This window comes from Anopheles gambiae, chromosome 2 (assembly GCF_943734735.2).
Source record: "Anopheles gambiae chromosome 2, idAnoGambNW_F1_1, whole genome shotgun sequence".
In the NCBI taxonomy this organism is placed as follows: Eukaryota; Metazoa; Arthropoda; class Insecta; order Diptera; family Culicidae; genus Anopheles; species Anopheles gambiae.
In genome coordinates this window covers 86,206,845-86,226,097 of record NC_064601.1, presented here as the reverse complement: position 1 = coordinate 86,226,097, position 19,253 = coordinate 86,206,845, and the positions used below count along the sequence as shown (strand labels likewise).

Below are 19,253 nucleotides of genomic sequence, written 5' to 3'. Positions count from 1 at the left end.
GTGCGCAGGCACGCTGACATTTGAGTGGAGTTGAAAACAGAAAGAAATAAGAAATCTGACACATAGTTTGGGCTTGTTTTGGTTTCGAGCGTAAAATCTCCCGCAAGTTCGCTTGGTTCGCTGTGGTTGGCCGTGATATTGGCTGGCTGCTTGTTTTTCCTTCTGAGAGCAACTTTCTGAAGCCAGTAAGACGGTAAGATTAAGGGTTTGTACTTACCTTTTTTTTGTAATGTCATTAACTAACCTTTCCTCTGCCCGCTGCAGCGAACGAACAAGCCGACAAGATGCCGTTTTCGTGCTGCTCCGCGTCGTTCTGCAAAAACAATCGCTACAACGTAAACAGACGCGGCCTAGACATTACGTTCCACACGTTTCCACCGCTGAACTATCACAACGTAAGGCAGTGGATCGAGTTTTGCCAGCGCGAGGAAGATTGGCTGCCGAACAAACACTCGGTACTGTGCTCGGCACACTTCAGGGACGATGATTTTCAGATGAACAACTGTCCGATCATCAAGCAGGGCAAACGGTTGAGACATCTCAAGGGTTATGGTATGTGGGATGGGTTGTGCAGTGCAACTTTTTATGTGGTGTTACAAGCGTTTTTGTCATTTCGTTCTCGTTTCAGCCGTTCCTTCCGTCATGAGCCGTCCGCCGATTACACTGTCCAAGCGTCAAAAGCTTGACGAGGTGCGGATAAAGCTGCTGGCCAATCTTTACAACAAGGACGAGCACAATACAGGATCGGAAAATGATCACACGTACAGCGAGGCGAAGACGGACGAGCCGGAACAGAGGGTATGGGAAGAGAGGGAACGGGATGTAACGGATGGTTTTATCACAACGTGTTTCGTTTTGCGTTGACAGGATCCTTTGAATGGGTGTAAGAAGAGTATCTACTTTTTGCAACGATATCCCAACGTGTGCGCATTCTGCTTGAGACTAATGGAAGACGATTCGGTGTTCCTGCCGCTGGGGCACTTCCACGACTCGCTGGAGTGCACCATCGAGCAAAAGCTGGATGAAATAACGGGTGATCCGATGGATCAAGAGGTATGGTGCGACAAAGCTCATTCCCATTGGCGTTAGTTAAAATCATTCATGTTCGTTTTAGGATCGAAGCGATGTGCAAAACCTGCTCCCCGACAAGGTGTGTGAAGAATGTCTAGAAACGCTGATAAAATTCCACCAGTACCAAAGACAGCTGGATTGTATGAAGAAATTCAGCACCAGTATTGCACACCTGCTGCACGGCAATCCGAACCCGTTGGAAAATCTGTACCAAGACCAGGGTCCTTATCTGGTAAACATACTGCGCAATCTGGATATTGCTCAAGGCAAGCGGATAAACCAATCGCTGGAGCAGGTGCTGGAAGAGGTGACATCGTACGGGCAGGATAAGCAGAACCTACCCATATACGCGGAAGGTCCAGCGGATCCGCGATCGTTCGACCAGAGTTCTAGCACGGACGATGCACTGTCGGAGAGTATGGACATATGCGACGAAAGCGGTGCAACCGGGCCAGCAGTGTACAAGTCTCCCGGTACGGCACGGTCCGGCGAACGGACGCTAGAAATCTATGAAGTGCCGCACGGCAATTCACGCAAGCGGTTGGCTGAAAAGAATGAGACCCAAAAGCTGCACACCTGCCCGTACTCTACGATCTGCCAAAAGTGGTTCCTCACGGAAGAGGCCGTGCAGCAGCACATCAAGGAGGAGCACAAATCGTTCGATTGTCACATTTGCGGCAGTAAGATAGCGTTCTACGATCTGTACCAGAAGCACATGGAGAGTCACACGATTGCGCGCGCCCTGCTGAGGTCTCACAATCGAACGAGAGCGCTGTCGGAATCGATTAGCAGTGTAATAAGGTAATGGGAGGGTGTTTTAAAGCAAGCAATTATTAATGTGATGGCTTCTCCCTCTGTCCACAGAGATGAATCGTCCCAGCTGGAGCAGAAGAAGCGACCCAAACCGACCGGCAATTATGTGTGCGGAACTTGCCTTGGCGTGTTTGTGGACGATCAAGATTTCAGCAGCCATCGGTGTTCTTTAGCATCCAGCACAAAGCTTGCAACGCCCCAGGATATTTTGCTGTCCAAACGAAACAGAAACTTTACAATCACGGTAAGGGGCCTACCCACGGTAGCAGAAACTTTACTACTGCCCGCCATATTAATTGTGATCTGATTCTTTTCTGTTTCAGCCTGAACATGCTCTAAGTGCTACTGCTGGATCGAAATGTATAGCGAGTAAAACTTTCTTCCCACCCGTTGGTACTGCAAACCACAGTAACGACAACAGCGTCAAGCTACTTGACATCGAAATTCTCCATCAAGAGCATTCGGCAGCAGAATCGGAAGAGAACGATTGAACTGAACGGATGCTCGCGTCACGATGGGTTGTCCTGTCCTGTGATTGATAATAAAATCAAAAATCAATTAGGAAAAAGGGCCACAAGAATTGTAACAATATGAAATGTACAATGTAAAAACGCTGAATTCGCTAAAGATTCCACGAATACTTTTTTTTTATTAGCGCCATTAATAATTCTGATTTCTGATTGTGAAATATATAATATTTTTGTAAATAATAAAATAAAAAAAAATATTTACAAAAATGCTACTGCTTAGTATTTAGAATTGATTCAAACACGTGCGCGATTCCAAGGTTAACGCGTGAACGCCTTTGCGCTCAAAGTTTCGATTAAATTTATACTTATATTCAATGGACAACACAATATCGAACATCAAATGCTTAGTTTTTGATATCTTAATTAGTTTCATTAATTTTTGTTGAATATATTATGCATTTCGTAATACGCAACCATTTGCGCGACAATTACGCATGGAAGAGGCAATCTCAACGGTTTGTTTGGGTTTAAAATAAACGCACACCAATACAATGACGCATCAAGCTGTATAGAACAATTGCGACGCACACACGCACACAACCAAACGTCTCTTTACCTTTGGTTGGAGTTGTCAAAAAAATCTTTCCTTTTTTCTTTGTTTACAAAGTTTGTTGTTAGTGGTTCGTGCAAAGAAGTTGGCGTACAGAATCAAACACAAATTCGTTATTTATGTGAATTTATCCGCTCTGATCGATTTTTTTACTCTTTAAATACATTTTTTACTTGTTACAGTTGTCAAACGCAACAGCGCGTCGGTGCGTAATAGTGTATGAAAGCCGATCGACGGTACAAGCGTGTGTGGTGGTGACTATGAGTAATGTTTCCCGTTTTCCTATCTGTTTTTTTTTTTCCAGCAATATGACCAATTGTTCGTGTGCCGTAGCGGACTGCAACAACAACAGGCGGAATGTGAGAAAACGCATGCTCGACATTGGTTTCCACACGTTCCCGAGTGATCCGGTGCAGAGGCAGCGATGGGTGAAGTTTTGCCAGCGCGAACCATCCTGGCAGCCAAAGTCCTGCGATTCAATGTGTTCGGTCCATTTCAAAGACACCGATTATCAAATGTCCCACTCGCCGCTGATACGATTGGCAACGAATTTGAGAAGGCTCAAGCCGGATGGTATGGTGGCACCGAGTGTCTTACCGCCTTTCTTGGGGCCTTTTTTCTGACTTGCGCTTCCCGGTATCTTTCCAGTGATTCCCACCATCCGGAAGGGCCGTGCTATTCCAGTAGCAGCGCGAAATAAGCTTGCCCGGGAAGCCCGGCAGAAGCTCGAGCAGGAGCTGTACAGCAAAGACGATCAGGATGTAGACATTGACGAAATATGTAAAACGAAATACAAGGTTGGTGGGGTACTGTAGCGCTGTAAACAGAACAGCTCATTCGAAAGCATTATTTTTGAACGAATTTCTTCAACAGCGCAGCGGCAACAGCTCCTCTGTGCTGAGCAAAGTTGTGTACCGGTTGAACAAATTCCCCAACATTTGTGCATTCTGTTACAAAACCATCACGGACGAGAGCGTGTTCGTGCCGTTCGACTCGCAAAACGAGGAACTGCAATGTACGATCGGCCAGAAGTTTGACGAAATAACGGGCGAAACGATGGACCGAACGGTAGGTGTATTTTAAAGGTTCGTTAAAACCGCGGAGAAACTTATAACATCCTGCTTCCCGGTACTCCAAAACTAGGAACGAATCACGCTGAATCATCTGCTGCCGGACAAGGTGTGCACGGAGTGTCTGGACGTTATGGTAAAATTTCACCAGTACCAAAGACAGCTGCAGTGTTTGCGCAAATTCAGCTACGGGCTGGCACGGCTGCTCAAGGGCAGCCGAAAACCACTGGAAACACTGTACCAGGAACAGGGCAGCTACCTGGCCCGCGTGCTAAAGAACCTAAACATTTGCCCCGGGCCGGAAGAGAAGGTGACACTCGAACGGCTAGAGGCGGAGGTGGCAACGTACGGGCGCATCAAGAAGTACACGCTGTTCGTACCGAAACCAATGTCGATGTGCAGCCTACTGCACCAATATGCAGCGGTAGTGCAGCGGACGGACAAGTGTGCCCCAAAAAACAGCTCGGCCCCAGTCAACAAAGACCATAACGAGCAGCGAGTGCAAATGATTCACGAGGTAAACATCGTGGAAAAGCCACCAGTTACTACTGCTTCCACCAGCCAGGTGGCAACCGCGCCCGCGCACAGAGACGAAGGACAAGGTTCACCGCCCGAGAAGAAAGCACGCAGCAGACCGCGGAAAGCGGAGAACGAGGCGAATCACGCTAGGCTCTGCCCGTACGCGGCCATCTGTAAGGAGAGGTTTGCGGATGAACAGTCGTTGCAGGAGCACATTGCGAATCGGCACAAATTTTTCCACTGCAACGCCTGTGGTGTTAAGATAAAGTTCTACGAGCTGTACACAAAGCATATTGAGAGTCACGCTATCGCACGTGCGTTGCTGCTGTCGCATAACAAGAAAGCGACGAACCAGGAGCTGGAGTGTAAAAACTGTGGCAAGACGTTCCAAAGGTAAGCGAATACAACATAGCAATTGCAAGTGCCGTGCGGTATGTAATCACATTATTTACGCAGCGAGCAGATTCTTCGACGCCACGAAACAACCCATGCCGGAGAGCGCAACTACGTGTGTGGCACCTGCCTGGGGGTGTTTTTAACGAACGAGGAGTTTGGCAAACACAAATGTCCCACCGTAGAAATGAGGGTGGAAACGGCCGAGGATCCGTTCTCGGAAAATGTTGGAGTCGAACCGGCGCTTAAAAGGGTACATGAAAAGACCGTCTTTGGGTTTGGGTACACTAATTAATCTCTTCTTTTTGTATCGATTTCCTTCATCCGTTCTTCATAGCCCGACTATAAACCGGACATTCAAGTTGTATCAACGCGTGCTATGCAAGAGTACAGTAGTACTGAGGAGATGATAACGGAGGAAGAATATTTGGAGGAAATCCTGGAGGACGATACCGACGAAAAGGAGATAGAAGATTGAGCATAAGAGCTTAAACTTGATGACCATAACAACTCTACCGAACTGGATGGTTCCAATAAAATGACACTTTATAATTGAACTCTATTCAAGCGATCAAAAGTGTTAAGCAATTTAAACTCTCTTTAGCTGTTACCTGGTGGCCGGAGGTTTCATTCTTTGGAGCGTGCGATAAATGACTTTCCAGTCTTTAAGTCTCTAGCTCGAGCTTGTTTTCTTGTTAAATTTAATATTAAAAAAATTGGTTAATTGATTTAGAAATTGATTTTTAAAAGTTAAAAAGACAGTTGACATTAAAGATGTGCTCTTTGGAGCGTAACCACAACTCCGATCCGATTCCGGCTATTGTTAGTCCGATTCCTGCTCCGGCAAAATCTGAACCACTATTTCCGCTCAGAGATTTCCGTCCGCTGCAATTTGCTTGTGATCAGGCATTTCATTTCGTTGTGTTTGTGTTTCCTTCACTTTGTGCGTGCACTTCGTATACAGATCTTTGAATCGAAGGCAGACTCCGGATGATTCCGGATAACTCCGACGACTCCAACCGATTCCGGACGAATTCGGATGACTCCGAACGATTCCGAACGACTCTGGATAATGCTGGGCGGACCTTTCTTCCGGAGTCGGTTCCGAAATTATCGGAGTTGACACCGGATTTTGGCAAACTTTATCCATCACTAGTCGACATGCTACGTATCCGAATATATTTCATCGTGTATAGGGTACTTCATGTTGGAGGACAAACAAATCGTTTGACAGTCTTGTTGGTGTTGTTTATCTTTTTTAGCGCCTTCCGAGTTGATTGGTTTCATTCGTGTGTTGGACATATCGTAAATCTAATTTCTAACATCAAATACACTCTTTTTGCGAGGTATTTATCAGTTTTCTTCCGCACCGCAGCGTTACTTTACTCCGGATGCTCTGGGGAACAACAACTTGGTTTGTTTACCTTTGTATGTAAATGGGCTAGTGAAGCAAAGGCACTAAGCAGGCGACGACTTTAGAAAGCATATTTCAGTGTAAATTACTCCACAAAGCAATAACGATCCTTGGTACGTAATTTGGATATGACCAATTGAACGTTTTATAGTGATGGTACCTCTTATTTCCAGCACATTTACCACAAAATGCCCGAAGGCTGTTCGGTAGCGTCCTGTACCTTCAACCGGGAGCGGGTGAAATCCCTTCAGCTGGACATCATCTTCCACAAGTTTCCCACTGACCCGCTGCTGAAGCAGAAATGGCACGAGTTCTGCAAACAGGGCCCGAACTGGAAGCCACCCAAGAACGGTTTGGTGTGTTCGAATCACTTCACAAAGGATGATTATCAAATGACCCGGTCCCCGCTGCTGCAAGCGAACCGGCTGTATCGAATGCTTAAAATCAATGGTACGGTTGGGCGGAGTTTAGGTTGCTTTGTTTAGGGAGTAGTAATTAAATCGTTGTTTCGATCCCTTCCCGATTCCAGCGGTACCATCCATCCGGAATGGTGTGCCCATTCCCATAGCGACGAGCAGAGTGATTGAAGAGGCGACACGCAAACAGCTGTACGAACAGCTGTACAACAACGGCACTGCCCACGGCATAGACGCGGTCGAGGAGCTGCTGCAAGGCCACAAGGTACTAAACTGACCATGTAGTGTCGCTGGATTGTTCGTAACGATTGCTTTCTGTCGTTGTAGAACCGCTTACCGAGCTACGTTTACCGCCTGCACCAATTCCCGAACCTGTGCGCCTTCTGCTTTACAGCTTGCGCGGACAACAAACAGTTCTTTCCGCTCACTCAATACCATAACGAGCTGCGTTGCACGATTGGTGAAAAGTTTGACGAAATTGCAGCAACAGCGACGGATAAAGAGGTACGTGAGCTTCGTGGCTTGGAGTGTGTTGGCATGGTACCGACATATTAAGAATTGTTTCTTTGGCTCCTACAGGAACGTGCCGCTCTGCAGCACATGCTGCCCGAGAAAGTGTGCAAGGCGTGCTTGGATGCGCTCGTATCGTACCACCAGTACCAAAGACAGCTGAAATGCCTGCGCATGTTTAGCACCGGGATGGCACAGCTGCGCAAAGGGAACCGCAAACCGCTACAAACCCTGTACGCAGTGGAAGGCGACTACTTGACGAACGTGCTGAAGAATCTCAACATTTGTCCGGAGACGGAGAAAGTGTTTAACCTGTATCCCGAGACGGCACAGGGCGTTACGCTGGATATGTACGTGCAGGAACAGAAACCGGAGGTGGCGGTTGCCTTCCCACACGTACAGCAGCACACAAAGATAAAGGTAAATGAGGCACCCGCGGTGGAAATGGTTGTCGAGCAGGCTACGGTAGATGCGGCTCCTAGCATCTCTGCTTCTGCCAGCGGCCTTCTGGCGCAGAAACTAAAACGCGGCAGACCGCGGAAACGTGAGCCGGACGGCAGCTGGAAGGAGACCTGGTGCTGTCCGTTCGTGAACGTTTGCAACAGGTGGTTCGCGGACCAAGCCTCCCTGAAGCTACACATGGCCACCCGGCATAAGTACTTCAAATGCGACACCTGTGGGTTGAAGGTGAAGTTTTACGACGTGTTTAAAAAGCACCTCGAAAGTCACGCCGTCGCACGTGCGCTGCTGTTGGACCATAATAGTAAAAGTAAGAGCGCGGGAGTGAAATGTGACATCTGCTTGAAGGTATTTCAAAGGTAAGGGACACACGGCAACGGGACATATGGGACATTCTTTTCATTCCCATTCTTTCGCGATTTCAGTGCCGCAGTTCTTGAGCATCACATGCAAAGTCATTCTTCGGCTGGGACCGGTGTGTTTATTAGTTTGCCCCAGTCTGGCAGCAACAGATTCAGTACAAAAAAAGGTGGCCACCAAACGAGTGAATCAACATGTATCGATGATTCGGAAAATGATGCGTGGAGTGTCGATCCGCTAGGCTCGGAAGAGGTGCCCACAAAGGGGGCATTACTGTCTTATTTAGATCATGACTACATGTAGGTAAGGTTGGAAGCGACGAAAATGAAATGGCAGAACAGAATAAATGAACACATGTTTTCAGAACTCAGCGGAATGGCTTCGAATTTTTCTGAACAAGTTTAGCCATTTCTGCGTCTCAAATCTCAAAGATTCATGAATCTCCAAAGATTCACAAATTTCAAAAGAATCACGAATTTCTGGGAATTCATAAATCTCAAGGGATTCATACATCTCCAAAAATTCATAGAGCTTGGCCTGCTCATTATTCTTCTTGTTGGCGTAGCAACCTTCGTAGTCATGCCAGCCTATACATTTATCTTTCGAGATTCATTAATCCTTAGAGATTTATGTTTCTTTAAAGATTTATGAATCTTTGAAGAGTTGGGACGCGATTTGAATCACTCATCACTGTAAGATTCATATGAATGAATCAATACGAAAGATTCGTGAAACCCAACGTGTGGTTGATATCTGTCAAACTGTGCTAATCAAAATGGCTGCCATAGGAAGTGGATGAAAATACCTGCTTGGACCAGGTGTCGGCGTGTTTCTGTTTGATTGTTTGTTTATTTCGTTTCAAAAGTGAACAGTCCTTTTTAGCCTCTAAATTGAATCTTGTGCCAACACTTGCATACCTTTGGTAAGCTCCTGGCGATGATAATAACACGTGAGACACCATTGTTAAATGTATATCCCCATCCCGTTTCCAGCATAACCCACGGCCCCCGAAATGCCCAATTCCAAATGTGCGGCTGCATTCTGCAACAACCGCCGGGTGGATGTCAGGAAGCGCAAGCTGGCCCTAATCTTTCACGCCTTCCCAGCGGACGAGGCGCTGCGCAGCCGATGGATGGCGTTTTGCCGTCGGGGCGTCGACTGGACGCCCTTCAAGACCGACGCCGTCTGTTCGGCCCACTTTCGCCACGAGGACTATCAGATGGCTCACTCGCCGTTGCTAAAGTTGAGCAAAAATCTGCGCCGTTTGCGTGTGGATGCGGTGCCTTCGGTGCGGGAGGGGATGGTTGTTACCATTTCCAAAAAGCAGAAGCTCGAGGAGCTTGTGCGCCAGCAGCGTTTGGAAGAGCTGTACCGGCAAAACAATCCGTCCGCGGAACCGTCGACAGATTTCGATCACACGTACAGTGGGGTGACGGTAGCGGAAGAACTGAGGGTACAATTTTTCGCTCACAGTGGAGTGGAAAATGGGATGAAAACGAAGTTAAAAAGTTTAATCTTTTCCTGCAGGATGAATCGCCCATGCTGGAGAAGATTGTCTATCGGTTGCAGAAATTTCCCAACCTTTGTGCGCTCTGTCTTCGGGCGATCGATGATGAGAAGCTGTTCACACCGTTCGCTTCCTACAGCGAGGCACTGGAAAGTACGATCGAGCAAAAGTTTGATGAAATAACGGGAGAAGTAATCGATTCGAAGGTAATAATTAGGGCGAAGTATCAAATGCGGGTTACGGAACCATCCTCTGAACGTTCGTTCTTTATTCTTTCCAACGGGTACAGGAACGAACCGACATACACCATCTACTGCCGGATAAGGTGTGTGCGGAGTGTTTGGAGGTGCTGATACAATTCCACCACTACCAAAGACAGTTGCAGTGTTTGAAAAGGTTTAGCACTGGAATGGCACAGCTGCTCAAGGGCAACAGGCAACCACTGGCAGAGCTTTACGCCGCCCAGGGAGACTACTTGGCGAACGTTCTTAAGAATCTCAACATATGCCAAGCAGCAGAGGAAAACATTACCCTGCAGCGGCTGGAGGCGGAAGTGGCAACATACGGACGGGTGAAAAAGTACACAACGTTTGAGCAAGACCTTCCCCGACCTGACACCAACGCGGTGGCGAATCGATGCGAGGAAACAATTCCTGCAAGCTGTTTTCAAATCGATTGCAGTGCCACTTCCCCCAGAGCGGTAGAACAACGGCATCGATCCCGATCGTCCCAAGAAGCGGATGGTACGGGTAGAGCGAAAAAATGGATCTGTCCTTATGAGGAAATTTGCCGCGAGTGGTTCCTGGATCAAGCCTCGTTGCAGAAACATATCCATGATGATCATAAGGTTTTCAAGTGCCGTACCTGTGGGTATAGGATAAAATTCTACGATCTTTTCAAAAAGCACGTCGAAAGCCATGATATCGCCCGGGCGCTATTGCTGTCGCACAACAAAAAAGACACACCAACGGAAGGGAAATGTGAAACGTGCGGGAAGCAGTTCCAAAGGTATTTTAATGCTGGTGTGTACTGCTGAAAAGTACCAACAATCGATCTTTTGTATCATTTACAGTGACGAACAGTTACGGCGCCATAGAGAGATTCATGCACATTCCGGGAACTATGTGTGCGGTAGGTGTCTCGGTGTGTACGCCAGTGAGCATAAGTACAACAATCATCGGTGCAGTAGGAGAGTGCATGAGGCCACCGGTTTGGGACAGTTTGAAGCTATGGGTGCAACAGCACAAGTAAGTAAATTTAGCCATTTTCATAAATGTTGTGAAATAAGAAAAATAATCCATTTCTTTATGACTTATTTCCAGTATGATTGTGAGTCAGATATAGAGGACGAATTATTATCCCAACAATCGGACGAAACTGGTCAATTTGCAGACTCTAGGCACGATAGGAGTGTTGAACTGCTTAGTATCGAGATTCTACAGTAAAATCTTTGTTTTTCTCGTTTAGAGGAAGACATTTGTACAAATTGTGAGCTCCTGCTGGATGAATGATTAATCGATTGTGATTAAAAAGTGTAATTTTGAAATCGGCGATATTTTTTTCAAAAATTAAATACGATTTTACATTTTTTTGCATAACAATCCTATTATTTTATTTAATGTTTTGCCAAAAAAGAAATAATCCATATAAATTGAAAGAAATGTACAGCGCAACCAACGGTCACCACAAAACATCAAACTAAATCTGTCATCCACGCGACCCGTTGCGATGCGCGCAAAACGATCGATTGCGTCTGCTGCGTGTAAACGTCACGCTCGTCTTGATGGTAAACAATTTGGAAAACAACAATCTCGCTTGTGCCCCCTAAAAACCAAAGAGCGACGACTACAGCGTAACATATTTTCCGCCATCCTGCGATCACTGAAACCGCCGACCGTCGTGGTAAATGGTAAGCCAAAAACGTTTCCCTCTCCCTACGCTCGCCATTGCGCGGGGCAAAACTTCGGCAAATGCCAAGGGGATGCCTCCTGCTACCGCAAGCTACCAAGCCACCGTGCGTCCATTGTGGAAGGTGAAGCAAGACGGACCGAAGCTCTTAAGTAAATAGTTTGTTTGGGGGGAAAACTATCAGCATCATCATCTTTCCGGTTAGAACAAGTTTCGTCCCCCGAATGTGTGGGAGCGTGTGTTTTGTTTTTGAGGTTGATTTTGCTACACGGCTGGCACAATGACGCCCCGCTGAGTGTGTGGTGCAGTGACGTACACACGATGTCCTGCTGTGCGTAGAAGTAGAGGAAGCGAGCAAATGATGCGGAAAGACGTCTCGAAGCAATCCTTTTTTCATTCATTTTCCTGTTTAATTACAGCGATTGAAAGTGACTGTTGAAGACATTTGAAGACATTGAACGCTATTCCTCGACCTGATGCGTGGATAGAGTAATACGTAAACTTCGTGGTGCCTTTTGAATCTGGTGAAAGCTCCCAACTACCGCTAAAGCTTCGCTTCAGGTGCAAATACCGGGATCGGGCATACCGAAAACAGCACACACACACATCCAAGCGTGTACCCATGCCTTACGCCTCTAGCCGCTCGCAGGAACACTAAGCCCCACTCCCCCTCTCCATGGACGAAGCACGCATGCATCCAAACGCTGGCGCCGTGGGCAGATCACAACCAATGCCGAACTACGACCAATTCACGCCAGCCGATATGAAAAAGTATTACCCACCCGGTGCAATGGCGAATGTGCCGCCGAATGTAGCGGAAGGCTCCTCGATACCGCTACACTTTGCGTCGCTCGCCGGGCTAGATCTCGGCAAGCGGTTAGGCCAGCCGGATATGTACTTCAAAAACCCTTACAACACGGAAAGCGACGAAGATGGATCACCGGAGGCTGCCAACGGGATGCATCTGGCTGCGGCGGCGGCAGCGGCAGCAGCAGCAGCGGCTGCATCGGTCACTGGTGGCGGGGCGGCCCAAAAAACCAAACAACCTCGAAAACGGCAAAGTACCGGCAAGCGCAAGCCAAAGCTTCCGAAGGAGGAGTCACCGGCCGAGCTGGCGCTGCGCAAGTTCCCCTGTCCGGAGTGTCCCCTGTCGTTCAAGACGGGGTACCACCTAAAGCGCCACCATGCGACGATCCATCAGGACCAGCGGTTCCCCTGCACGGTGTGCCACACGTCGTACGGGCGGCGCGAGAAGCTTCGTGCGCACATGGAGCTCATACACAAGGTAAGGATGCCAATGGGAGGTTTGGGGGAGAAGATAGGGGAACAAGATTGAAAAGCATCGCTCAAACTAATTCCCCCGCTTCGATTCAGATTCAAAGCTACTTCGTGTGCGAAATCTGTCTGGTTTCGTACGAAAGCGAGGATCTGCTGCAGCGACACGTGTACCGCCACGAGCACCCGAAGCCGCTCGAGTGCGCCACGTGTCTCACGCCGAACGCGCGCACGTCCGACGGGAACTACAGCGGCAACCATATCTGCATCACGTACCAGAACAGCTACGAGTGTTGTGGGAAGGATTTCGGGTACCATTACTACTACAACCGGCACATGCTGACGGTGCACAACATTAAGACGAATGCGCGGGTCAAGATACCGAAGGGCACGCTGCTGAGCCAGTTTCGCGCAATGCGCTCCTCGCGAGGATCGTGAAATGGGTGTGTGTGTGTTCGTGTTGTCCCCCTCCCAGGATTATTTTAGTATATAGCAGCAAGTTGTGTACTGGTGCTGGGCTGAGTGCGGTGGCAGCAGGTCTTGTTTGTCCCGGTGACTACGGAAGGTGGAGAACGTTCTTCTTCTTTTTTTTTAAACAATAATTTAACAGCAAAACAAGAGGATAAATCTCAACACTGGTCAAGGGATGGGAAAACCTTTTTACTAGATTTAATTGAAGAACATATTTTGTGTCCTCAGCTTATATCAGTTAAAGTAACTTTCATTTAAATGCTGCTAGTTTAACGTGCAATCTGGAATTGATTTGTGTGCGATTAGTAGTACTTCAATTCTTCAGATGATTGTGTCTGTTTTACTGATTTTTAAATAGTCTGATCGAAGGAAGGACAGAAAGAGAGGCACAGAGAATCGTGAATAATTCATAACAAAAGGTCAAACACGCTGTACCCTGTTCACAAGCGAGCATTGCGAGTAGATATTTTCTATAAAGTCTTCTAAACGAAATTGGGATTGAATTTATGCAACAACTCTTACATGGACAGTACAGTACAGAGCCAGTCAGTCAGTCAGGCGACCAATATTCTTCCACCATCCCGCATTGAGCCCGTTTCGTGCCGCGTTTGGAAGTATTACACCTCAGCAGCAGCAGCAACAATAAAAAAAAACGAAAGAAAGTAACAATCACACATTTTAAACCCGTCGAATCGTGTGGTGTGTGAGACGTTAGAATAATTGATTATTAAAAATTAAACACTCTTCTACATGGTCCAGCCCTACGCACGTTGCTGTGTGTAGGTAGGGGTCGGAACTACGTTTAGGCAGTACCATTTCACATAGCGCTAAAACACACACAGAAACCCTTTGAATTTGTATATAGTTCGCCCTTCTTTTTGTTTTTCAGCTGTATCCACCCGGAACAGGGTGGTAGTGGGAGCGTGGAAAACAATACACAATTTAATGGACGAATAAAACCCGCAAATCGCAAAGAGTAAAGAAGCACGTGAGTGTGGTAGAGTTAATGTTTTGTAGGATGTCATCCGAACGAATGAAGTGAACCACGGGTTGTTGGATTCTCCTTCCAAAGATTCATCTTTATTGTTTATCCATATTGTTTTTGTAATGGGAAGAGATTGGGATGGGGCAATTAGGGGGGGATAAGCATCGACATACCCAAATTTTAAGGAAGGAAGAAATTGAAATAGTTAATTCAAACATATATACTCTAACGGTTATTTTATAGATGCATTTATTTCACGATCACCTAACGACTTGGGTTGATTCATTTGAAAAAAAAACCCTCCTCAGCGTCGTACGCCATTCCAGCCCAGGAGAGAGAGAGAACCACGAATTGGGGGGTTTAAGGTGTGTGTTTGTTAAAACAATAATCATAAAAAAAGACACAGGGTAAAACATAATATGCTAAAGATATCCACGCCATGCTTAACAGGAGGACCACGTGATCGCATCAACGACTGGCGGAAGTGGAAAAGGAGTGACAAAACAGATACGCAGGGAAGGGAAAGCGTCTTTGCCCTTAACACATACTCTCATAGTTTCACCACATACATCCACTAATTATTATGCTCCACTACGGGGGGTCGCTTGTGTCCACGCTCGACATCAATTCACTGCGGGAGATCTCGGCTCAGCTCTGTCTGCCTTCCCTGCTTCACCACTTCCGGTCTGCCGCGTTGCTGTTTTCTTCTCTCCGATCCGTCACGGTTAGCGGGGAGTTGTGAACGGTTTTTCTAAATTAACCCCCTGTGGAGGGGCAATGTTGTGGGGTGATTGGTTTAAATAACGAACAGCGACTACTCTACGACAGTAACAACAAATATGTAAAACAAACGAAATGCATATCCTGCCAACAAACAGCCTACTACTACTAGCTAGCAGCGAGCGTGAATTGATCGATGAGCGTCCCTCCTCCCTCTGAGCAGATGTGGGCTGGGGAAGGGAGACTACCGTTGAGGGAGCGGGTAAGTTTTATTTCTTATTCTTTCCTCTTCCTGTTGTTCATAATCACCCCCCGACCTCCCTCGCCCCGTGTTAACCAATGGGTTGGATTGGTAGAAGGGGGTGGTGGGAATGGGGATTTCAGAGGCGGCCATTTTGAGGGTATTGTTTTTTTTTATTAATATTTGATTTCACTTTAATTACAAAAGAAAAGAGCAGAACAAAATACCTGTTTTGTAATAATCCTAGCGTTCTTTTTTGTTTCGTTTTGTTTGTTTGTTTAAATCTGTTTCTATATAAACTGCTGTTTTGCTTACAATGAGAAAAAAAAGATGGGGAGGAAACGGAAAGTAGTAGACACGAGCGAAAAACAAAGCATGGTGGTGCGCACAGGCTAAGAGGGTGTGTGTGTGTGTGCTTGTGGGAAGAACCGCACAAAGCTAAGTGTAAAACGAGAGAAAGTCTAGCATAAGTCGGTGAGGAAAAGAAATAATTGAGATACATTTAAAAACACAAAACGATGGAAACGTTGGATACTAGCGAAGAGTTTAATGAAAATGAGAGAACCTTAGAGAGAGAGACATAGAGAAACGAGAACAGATGGTTTTAAAAGGATACAAAAGAAATGAAATAGCAAGAAGAGGGAAAGCATAAACACATCAATTCTTCTCATCATAATCAAACAATCCTACTGGGGGGAGGAGCGATACAATCAAACATCAAGGGCACCACTACTTTACGAGTACGTTTGTGGGAATTGGTGGCGTTTTTCCCCCCTTTCCAAATTACAAAGCGAAACCCATTTTCACGAGCAAGTGAAAAGAACTGAAGGAATTAGCTAGCGCAGAACTTTCACCGTGAGACATTTTACTCCAACTCCATCTTGCATTTCTATGGGGGATGGTGGTAGTTGGTTGTTTGCAAAAACGCGTCCGACCTTCAAGTGTTACGTACCGAAAGAACCTTCACCAAACACAAGCCCCGGGGGTTTGCTTCCGCGCTTTTTCTGTGTTGCGCGCGCTTCTTTTTTTGTCGCAATATTTTTCATGTTCACACACGGGTACACAGCGGCTGCACGATCGATACCCAATAATTAGTGTCGCGATACGCTCACGCACTCACAAACTGAACCACGTAGCAAAATAGAGAGAGAGAGAGAGTGAGATAGGAAGGTATGCACTATGAGCTTAGTGCACATCGAAATTCAAATGACCATGGGGTATGAGTGTTAGGAGTTCTTCTTCTGTTCGCTTGCTATCCTGCGTGGTGTAAATGCGTAAGCCTACTATGCTGCTTCCTGCTTTTGCAAAAAGGATACACCGCCATGAAGCTTCTGTTGCACCTCAGCAACGCCGGGTTTTTTTTGAAAAAGGGAGTTACGGTTGTCGAATTCATCCTGGGTTTATATTTATATCTCATTGAAGCATGATCATTATATGTGGTGCTAAGAAATGTTCACTACCCTGCTTAATAAATGAGTGTTTTTGCGGGTGAGGTGGTGGGGCGTGAAGGGGCTGTCTCCTGATTCCTAGCCTTCGCTTTCTAGTACCCGTTCTACTAACCGGGGCTTTCTGCTGCGGGGTTTGAATGGGATTTGCTGCAAATGCTTCGGTCACGGCACGACAGGCGAAGCGGGCAAAACATGTTCATGTCCTTTCTGGCTGCCGTGTGTCCCGGTTATACGACTCCTATCCTTCGTAAGGTTAGTGGTTTGATGTTCGTGCCTTGCATTATTCCTTGTTTTACTAGATTTACCGATGTTTGTTTGCTTTTGTTTTCCTCCATTTCCCTTTTATGCTTTTCTCCCTGCTGAGAAGATGGGGATGGAGATAAAGCGCATTTTACATGAAAGGTTACTTATTTGATGTTCTTAGCATCTTCTCCTCAAACTCGCACTCGTACTTTCTCTGTTCGCTATCTCTCTCTCTCTCTCTCTATCTCTCTCTCTCTCTCTCTCTCGATCCTTCATTTAATCGCTCTCGCTTCGTACTTGCCACTTTCCCTCAGTTGTTCAATGCGTTTTCTGCTACGTTTTAAATTCTCTCGTTTAGCATATGTGAACCTATTCTAAAATAATCCCCGCTTTTTTTGTTTTGTTTTGCTGTTTGTTGTTTGTTTCAAATATTCGGGCTAAACTTTTTCTTCCCCTACTAGCTGTTTTCTTCATGTTTTGTTATACGTTTCTTTTTCTGTGTTTATCAATATGCCGATTATTCGTTTTTCTTCTTCACTCTCTGCGAAAGCGCACGGCAATGAACACGCACTCAATCCGGAATGGGAAAGAACGGCATCCAAAGCTCCCGCGTTCCCGCTCTCACGCCCGTTCCGTCAAAACCTTACTCGTTTTAAGCGCGCTACTTACTCTTCATTTTCGCTCGACACCTCCCCGGCGCTCGGTCATGTCTGGCCGACAAGCACGCACCATCGTCGTCGTTCTCGTTCCGTCCCAGGTGTGAATGGTTAGCAGCGCCGCGTACGCACCACATCCTCCCAGCAGCATCCGTGCCAGGCGCGATCCTCCACCGAGGGCGGCGAAAGGAAGGGAGACGGGCACACCGAACGGAGTGGGGTGGCGTCGGCTGCATCTTATCCACCCGTTGCTGCTGCTGCTACTCCACTGCTGTCCGAGGTGGAAATGCTTGCTCCCTCCTCGCTGCGGTACGTTGGTGCGCAAGGACAGGGCGGCGGCAGACAAGGTGGTGGTGGTGGTGTGGACGGGCATGACGGAGGAGGGCAGGGCGCATGTTTAGTTGGTGCCGCCCTTGGCGGAGGAGGTCGGCGGTGGCGGCATCTGCCCGTTGACGATGATGGCAAAGTACGGATGCTCCATGGCCTCCCGCGCGGTCAGGCGCTCGAAGTGGTCGTAGCGCAGCAGCTTGTCGAGAAAGTCGAGCCCCTCGGGCGACACCAGGTGCTGGTTCTCCGAGTGGACGAAGCGCTCCCATCGCTTGCGCGAGTGGCGCGACAGGATGTCGTTGAAGCGCGGATCGAGCTCGATGTTGTATTTGTCCAGATAGGCGAACAGGTCCTCGGTGCCGAGCACCTTCGCGATGCGCACGAGCTGGTCGTAGTTGTCGTGGCCGTGGAAGAACGGCTCCTTGCGGAAGATCATCGACGCGAGCATGCACCCCAGCGACCACATATCGAGCGAGTAGTCGTACATCTGGTAGTCGACCAGCAGCTCCGGCCCCTTGAAGTAGCGGCTCGCGACCCGCACGTTGTACTCCTGCCCCGGATGGTAGAACTCGGCCAGGCCCCAGTCGATCAGGCGCAGCTTGCGGTTCTCGTGATCGATCATCACGTTGTGTGGCTTCACGTCACGGTGCATGATGCCCAGGCTGTGGCAGTAGTCGAGCGCCTTCAGCAGCTCGTACAGATAGTACCGGATGTCGTAATCGCTGAGCGTTTGGTACAGCTGCTTGAAGTCCGTGTTGTTCACATGCTCGAAGATGAGGGCCGGCGTGCGGGAGACCGGATCCTTCACCACCGCCAGCAGCGTGATGATGTTGGTGCCGCCCCGCAGATTCTCCAGGATCTTGATCTCGCGCTTGATCTTTTTCTTCTTGACCGGCTTCAGAATCTTCACCACGCACTTCTCGTTGCTCGTCATTTTGATCGCCTCGAACACCTCGCTGTACTTGCCCCGGCCCAGCTTCCGCACTAGCTGGTAGTCATCCTGGTTCACCCAGTCGACGATGTAGTTCTCGTAGTCCCAATATTCACGTGGTTTATGCGAATTTACATCCGCGTACACCCGCGCACTGCTCGGCAGCGTCATTCTGCTGGTTGCCGTCGTTGCAAACGTAGGGACTGGTGGCGTTTCTGTTCACCTTCTGCTCGCCGTTTTGCTATCTTTTCGACCGACCTTTTGCTACTTCGCCGTCCCCGTTTGCTGCGCGCTGCTGTTGCTGCTGTTGGTCTTTCCTTTTTTTCCTACGGCAACTTTTCTTCCCTATCCGAAAAGGGCTGCCAAAAGACAAACGTCGCAAACGTTGACATGACAAGCGGTTTTGACAACGGCTCGGGGCCGCCCGTTTACGGTG

The 19,253-nt window shown here is 47.7% G+C and overlaps 6 protein-coding genes across 9 annotated transcripts; 5 read left to right on the top strand and 1 right to left on the bottom strand.

Moving 5' to 3' along the window:
• Positions 1-49: 49 nt before the first annotated feature.
• Positions 50-2,621, top strand: LOC3290002 (uncharacterized). Its single transcript, XM_556220.4, has 7 exons — positions 50-193; positions 265-552; positions 629-798; positions 868-1,053; positions 1,115-1,872; positions 1,936-2,128; positions 2,208-2,621. The coding sequence occupies exons 2-7, from the start codon at positions 285-287 to the stop codon at positions 2,373-2,375; spliced, it is 1,743 nt and encodes a 580-aa protein (XP_556220.4). The 5' UTR covers positions 50-193; positions 265-284; the 3' UTR covers positions 2,376-2,621.
• Positions 2,622-2,992: 371 nt separating this feature from the next.
• Positions 2,993-5,508, top strand: LOC1276258 (uncharacterized). The gene is made up of 7 exons (XM_315580.5): positions 2,993-3,169; positions 3,269-3,537; positions 3,613-3,761; positions 3,838-4,032; positions 4,108-4,946; positions 5,010-5,199; positions 5,284-5,508. Exons 2-7 carry the CDS (start codon positions 3,273-3,275, stop codon positions 5,422-5,424), a joined length of 1,779 nt encoding a protein of 592 aa, XP_315580.4. The 5' UTR covers positions 2,993-3,169; positions 3,269-3,272; the 3' UTR covers positions 5,425-5,508.
• Positions 5,509-6,136: 628 nt separating this feature from the next.
• Positions 6,137-8,475, top strand: LOC3290000 (uncharacterized). Of its 3 annotated transcripts, XM_061649486.1 has the most exons (7): positions 6,169-6,251; positions 6,322-6,473; positions 6,534-6,810; positions 6,890-7,041; positions 7,104-7,280; positions 7,356-8,104; positions 8,171-8,475. In XM_061649486.1, the coding sequence occupies exons 3-7, from the start codon at positions 6,549-6,551 to the stop codon at positions 8,406-8,408; spliced, it is 1,578 nt and encodes a 525-aa protein (XP_061505470.1). In that variant the 5' UTR covers positions 6,169-6,251; positions 6,322-6,473; positions 6,534-6,548; the 3' UTR covers positions 8,409-8,475. The 3 variants fall into 3 exon arrangements, with proteins under 3 accessions (XP_556218.4, XP_061505470.1, XP_061505471.1); XM_556218.4 differs by having other exon boundaries at positions 6,137-6,473; XM_061649487.1 differs by having other exon boundaries at positions 6,187-6,473; positions 7,356-8,475.
• On the top strand, positions 8,475-11,213 carry LOC3290001 (uncharacterized). The gene is made up of 6 exons (XM_061649484.1): positions 8,475-9,027; positions 9,098-9,558; positions 9,633-9,818; positions 9,902-10,620; positions 10,685-10,859; positions 10,935-11,213. The coding sequence occupies exons 2-6, from the start codon at positions 9,118-9,120 to the stop codon at positions 11,055-11,057; spliced, it is 1,644 nt and encodes a 547-aa protein (XP_061505468.1). The 5' UTR covers positions 8,475-9,027; positions 9,098-9,117; the 3' UTR covers positions 11,058-11,213.
• A 152-nt stretch (positions 11,214-11,365) lies between these two features.
• Positions 11,366-14,247, top strand: LOC1276256 (zinc finger protein 865). 2 transcript variants are annotated; one of them, XM_315578.5, is made up of 3 exons: positions 11,366-11,521; positions 11,940-12,805; positions 12,895-14,247. In XM_315578.5, exons 2-3 carry the CDS (start codon positions 12,197-12,199, stop codon positions 13,231-13,233), a joined length of 948 nt encoding a protein of 315 aa, XP_315578.4. In that variant the 5' UTR covers positions 11,366-11,521; positions 11,940-12,196; the 3' UTR covers positions 13,234-14,247. The 2 variants fall into 2 exon arrangements, with proteins under 2 accessions (XP_315578.4, XP_061505467.1); XM_061649483.1 differs by lacking the exon at positions 11,366-11,521 and adding an exon at positions 11,562-11,851.
• Positions 14,248-17,390: 3,143 nt separating this feature from the next.
• LOC1276254 (casein kinase II subunit alpha) lies at positions 17,391-19,216 on the bottom strand. Its single transcript, XM_315576.5, has one exon. It carries the CDS (start codon positions 18,986-18,988, stop codon positions 17,957-17,959), a length of 1,032 nt encoding a protein of 343 aa, XP_315576.4. The 5' UTR covers positions 18,989-19,216; the 3' UTR covers positions 17,391-17,956.
• Positions 19,217-19,253: the final 37 nt, after the last annotated feature.

Coding starts and splice junctions, on each gene's coding strand:
- LOC3290001 (XM_061649484.1), top strand. CDS start 9,118: ATGCCCAATTCCAAATGTGCGGCTGCATTCTGCAACAACCGCCGGGTG. Junction 9,559..9,632: donor CGGTAGCGGAAGAACTGAGG/GTACAATTTTTC, acceptor CTTTTCCTGCAG/GATGAATCGCCCATGCTGGA. Junction 10,860..10,934: donor CTATGGGTGCAACAGCACAA/GTAAGTAAATTT, acceptor ACTTATTTCCAG/TATGATTGTGAGTCAGATAT.
- LOC1276254 (XM_315576.5), bottom strand. CDS start 18,988: ATGACGCTGCCGAGCAGTGCGCGGGTGTACGCGGATGTAAATTCGCAT.
- LOC1276256 (XM_315578.5), top strand. CDS start 12,197: ATGGACGAAGCACGCATGCATCCAAACGCTGGCGCCGTGGGCAGATCA. Junction 12,806..12,894: donor ACATGGAGCTCATACACAAG/GTAAGGATGCCA, acceptor GCTTCGATTCAG/ATTCAAAGCTACTTCGTGTG.
- LOC3290000 (XM_556218.4), top strand. CDS start 6,549: ATGCCCGAAGGCTGTTCGGTAGCGTCCTGTACCTTCAACCGGGAGCGG. Junction 6,811..6,889: donor TCGAATGCTTAAAATCAATG/GTACGGTTGGGC, acceptor TCCCGATTCCAG/CGGTACCATCCATCCGGAAT. Junction 7,042..7,103: donor AGCTGCTGCAAGGCCACAAG/GTACTAAACTGA, acceptor CTGTCGTTGTAG/AACCGCTTACCGAGCTACGT.
- LOC3290002 (XM_556220.4), top strand. CDS start 285: ATGCCGTTTTCGTGCTGCTCCGCGTCGTTCTGCAAAAACAATCGCTAC. Junction 799..867: donor CGGACGAGCCGGAACAGAGG/GTATGGGAAGAG, acceptor TTGCGTTGACAG/GATCCTTTGAATGGGTGTAA. Junction 1,054..1,114: donor GTGATCCGATGGATCAAGAG/GTATGGTGCGAC, acceptor TGTTCGTTTTAG/GATCGAAGCGATGTGCAAAA.
- LOC1276258 (XM_315580.5), top strand. CDS start 3,273: ATGACCAATTGTTCGTGTGCCGTAGCGGACTGCAACAACAACAGGCGG. Junction 3,538..3,612: donor GAGAAGGCTCAAGCCGGATG/GTATGGTGGCAC, acceptor GTATCTTTCCAG/TGATTCCCACCATCCGGAAG. Junction 3,762..3,837: donor TATGTAAAACGAAATACAAG/GTTGGTGGGGTA, acceptor TTTCTTCAACAG/CGCAGCGGCAACAGCTCCTC.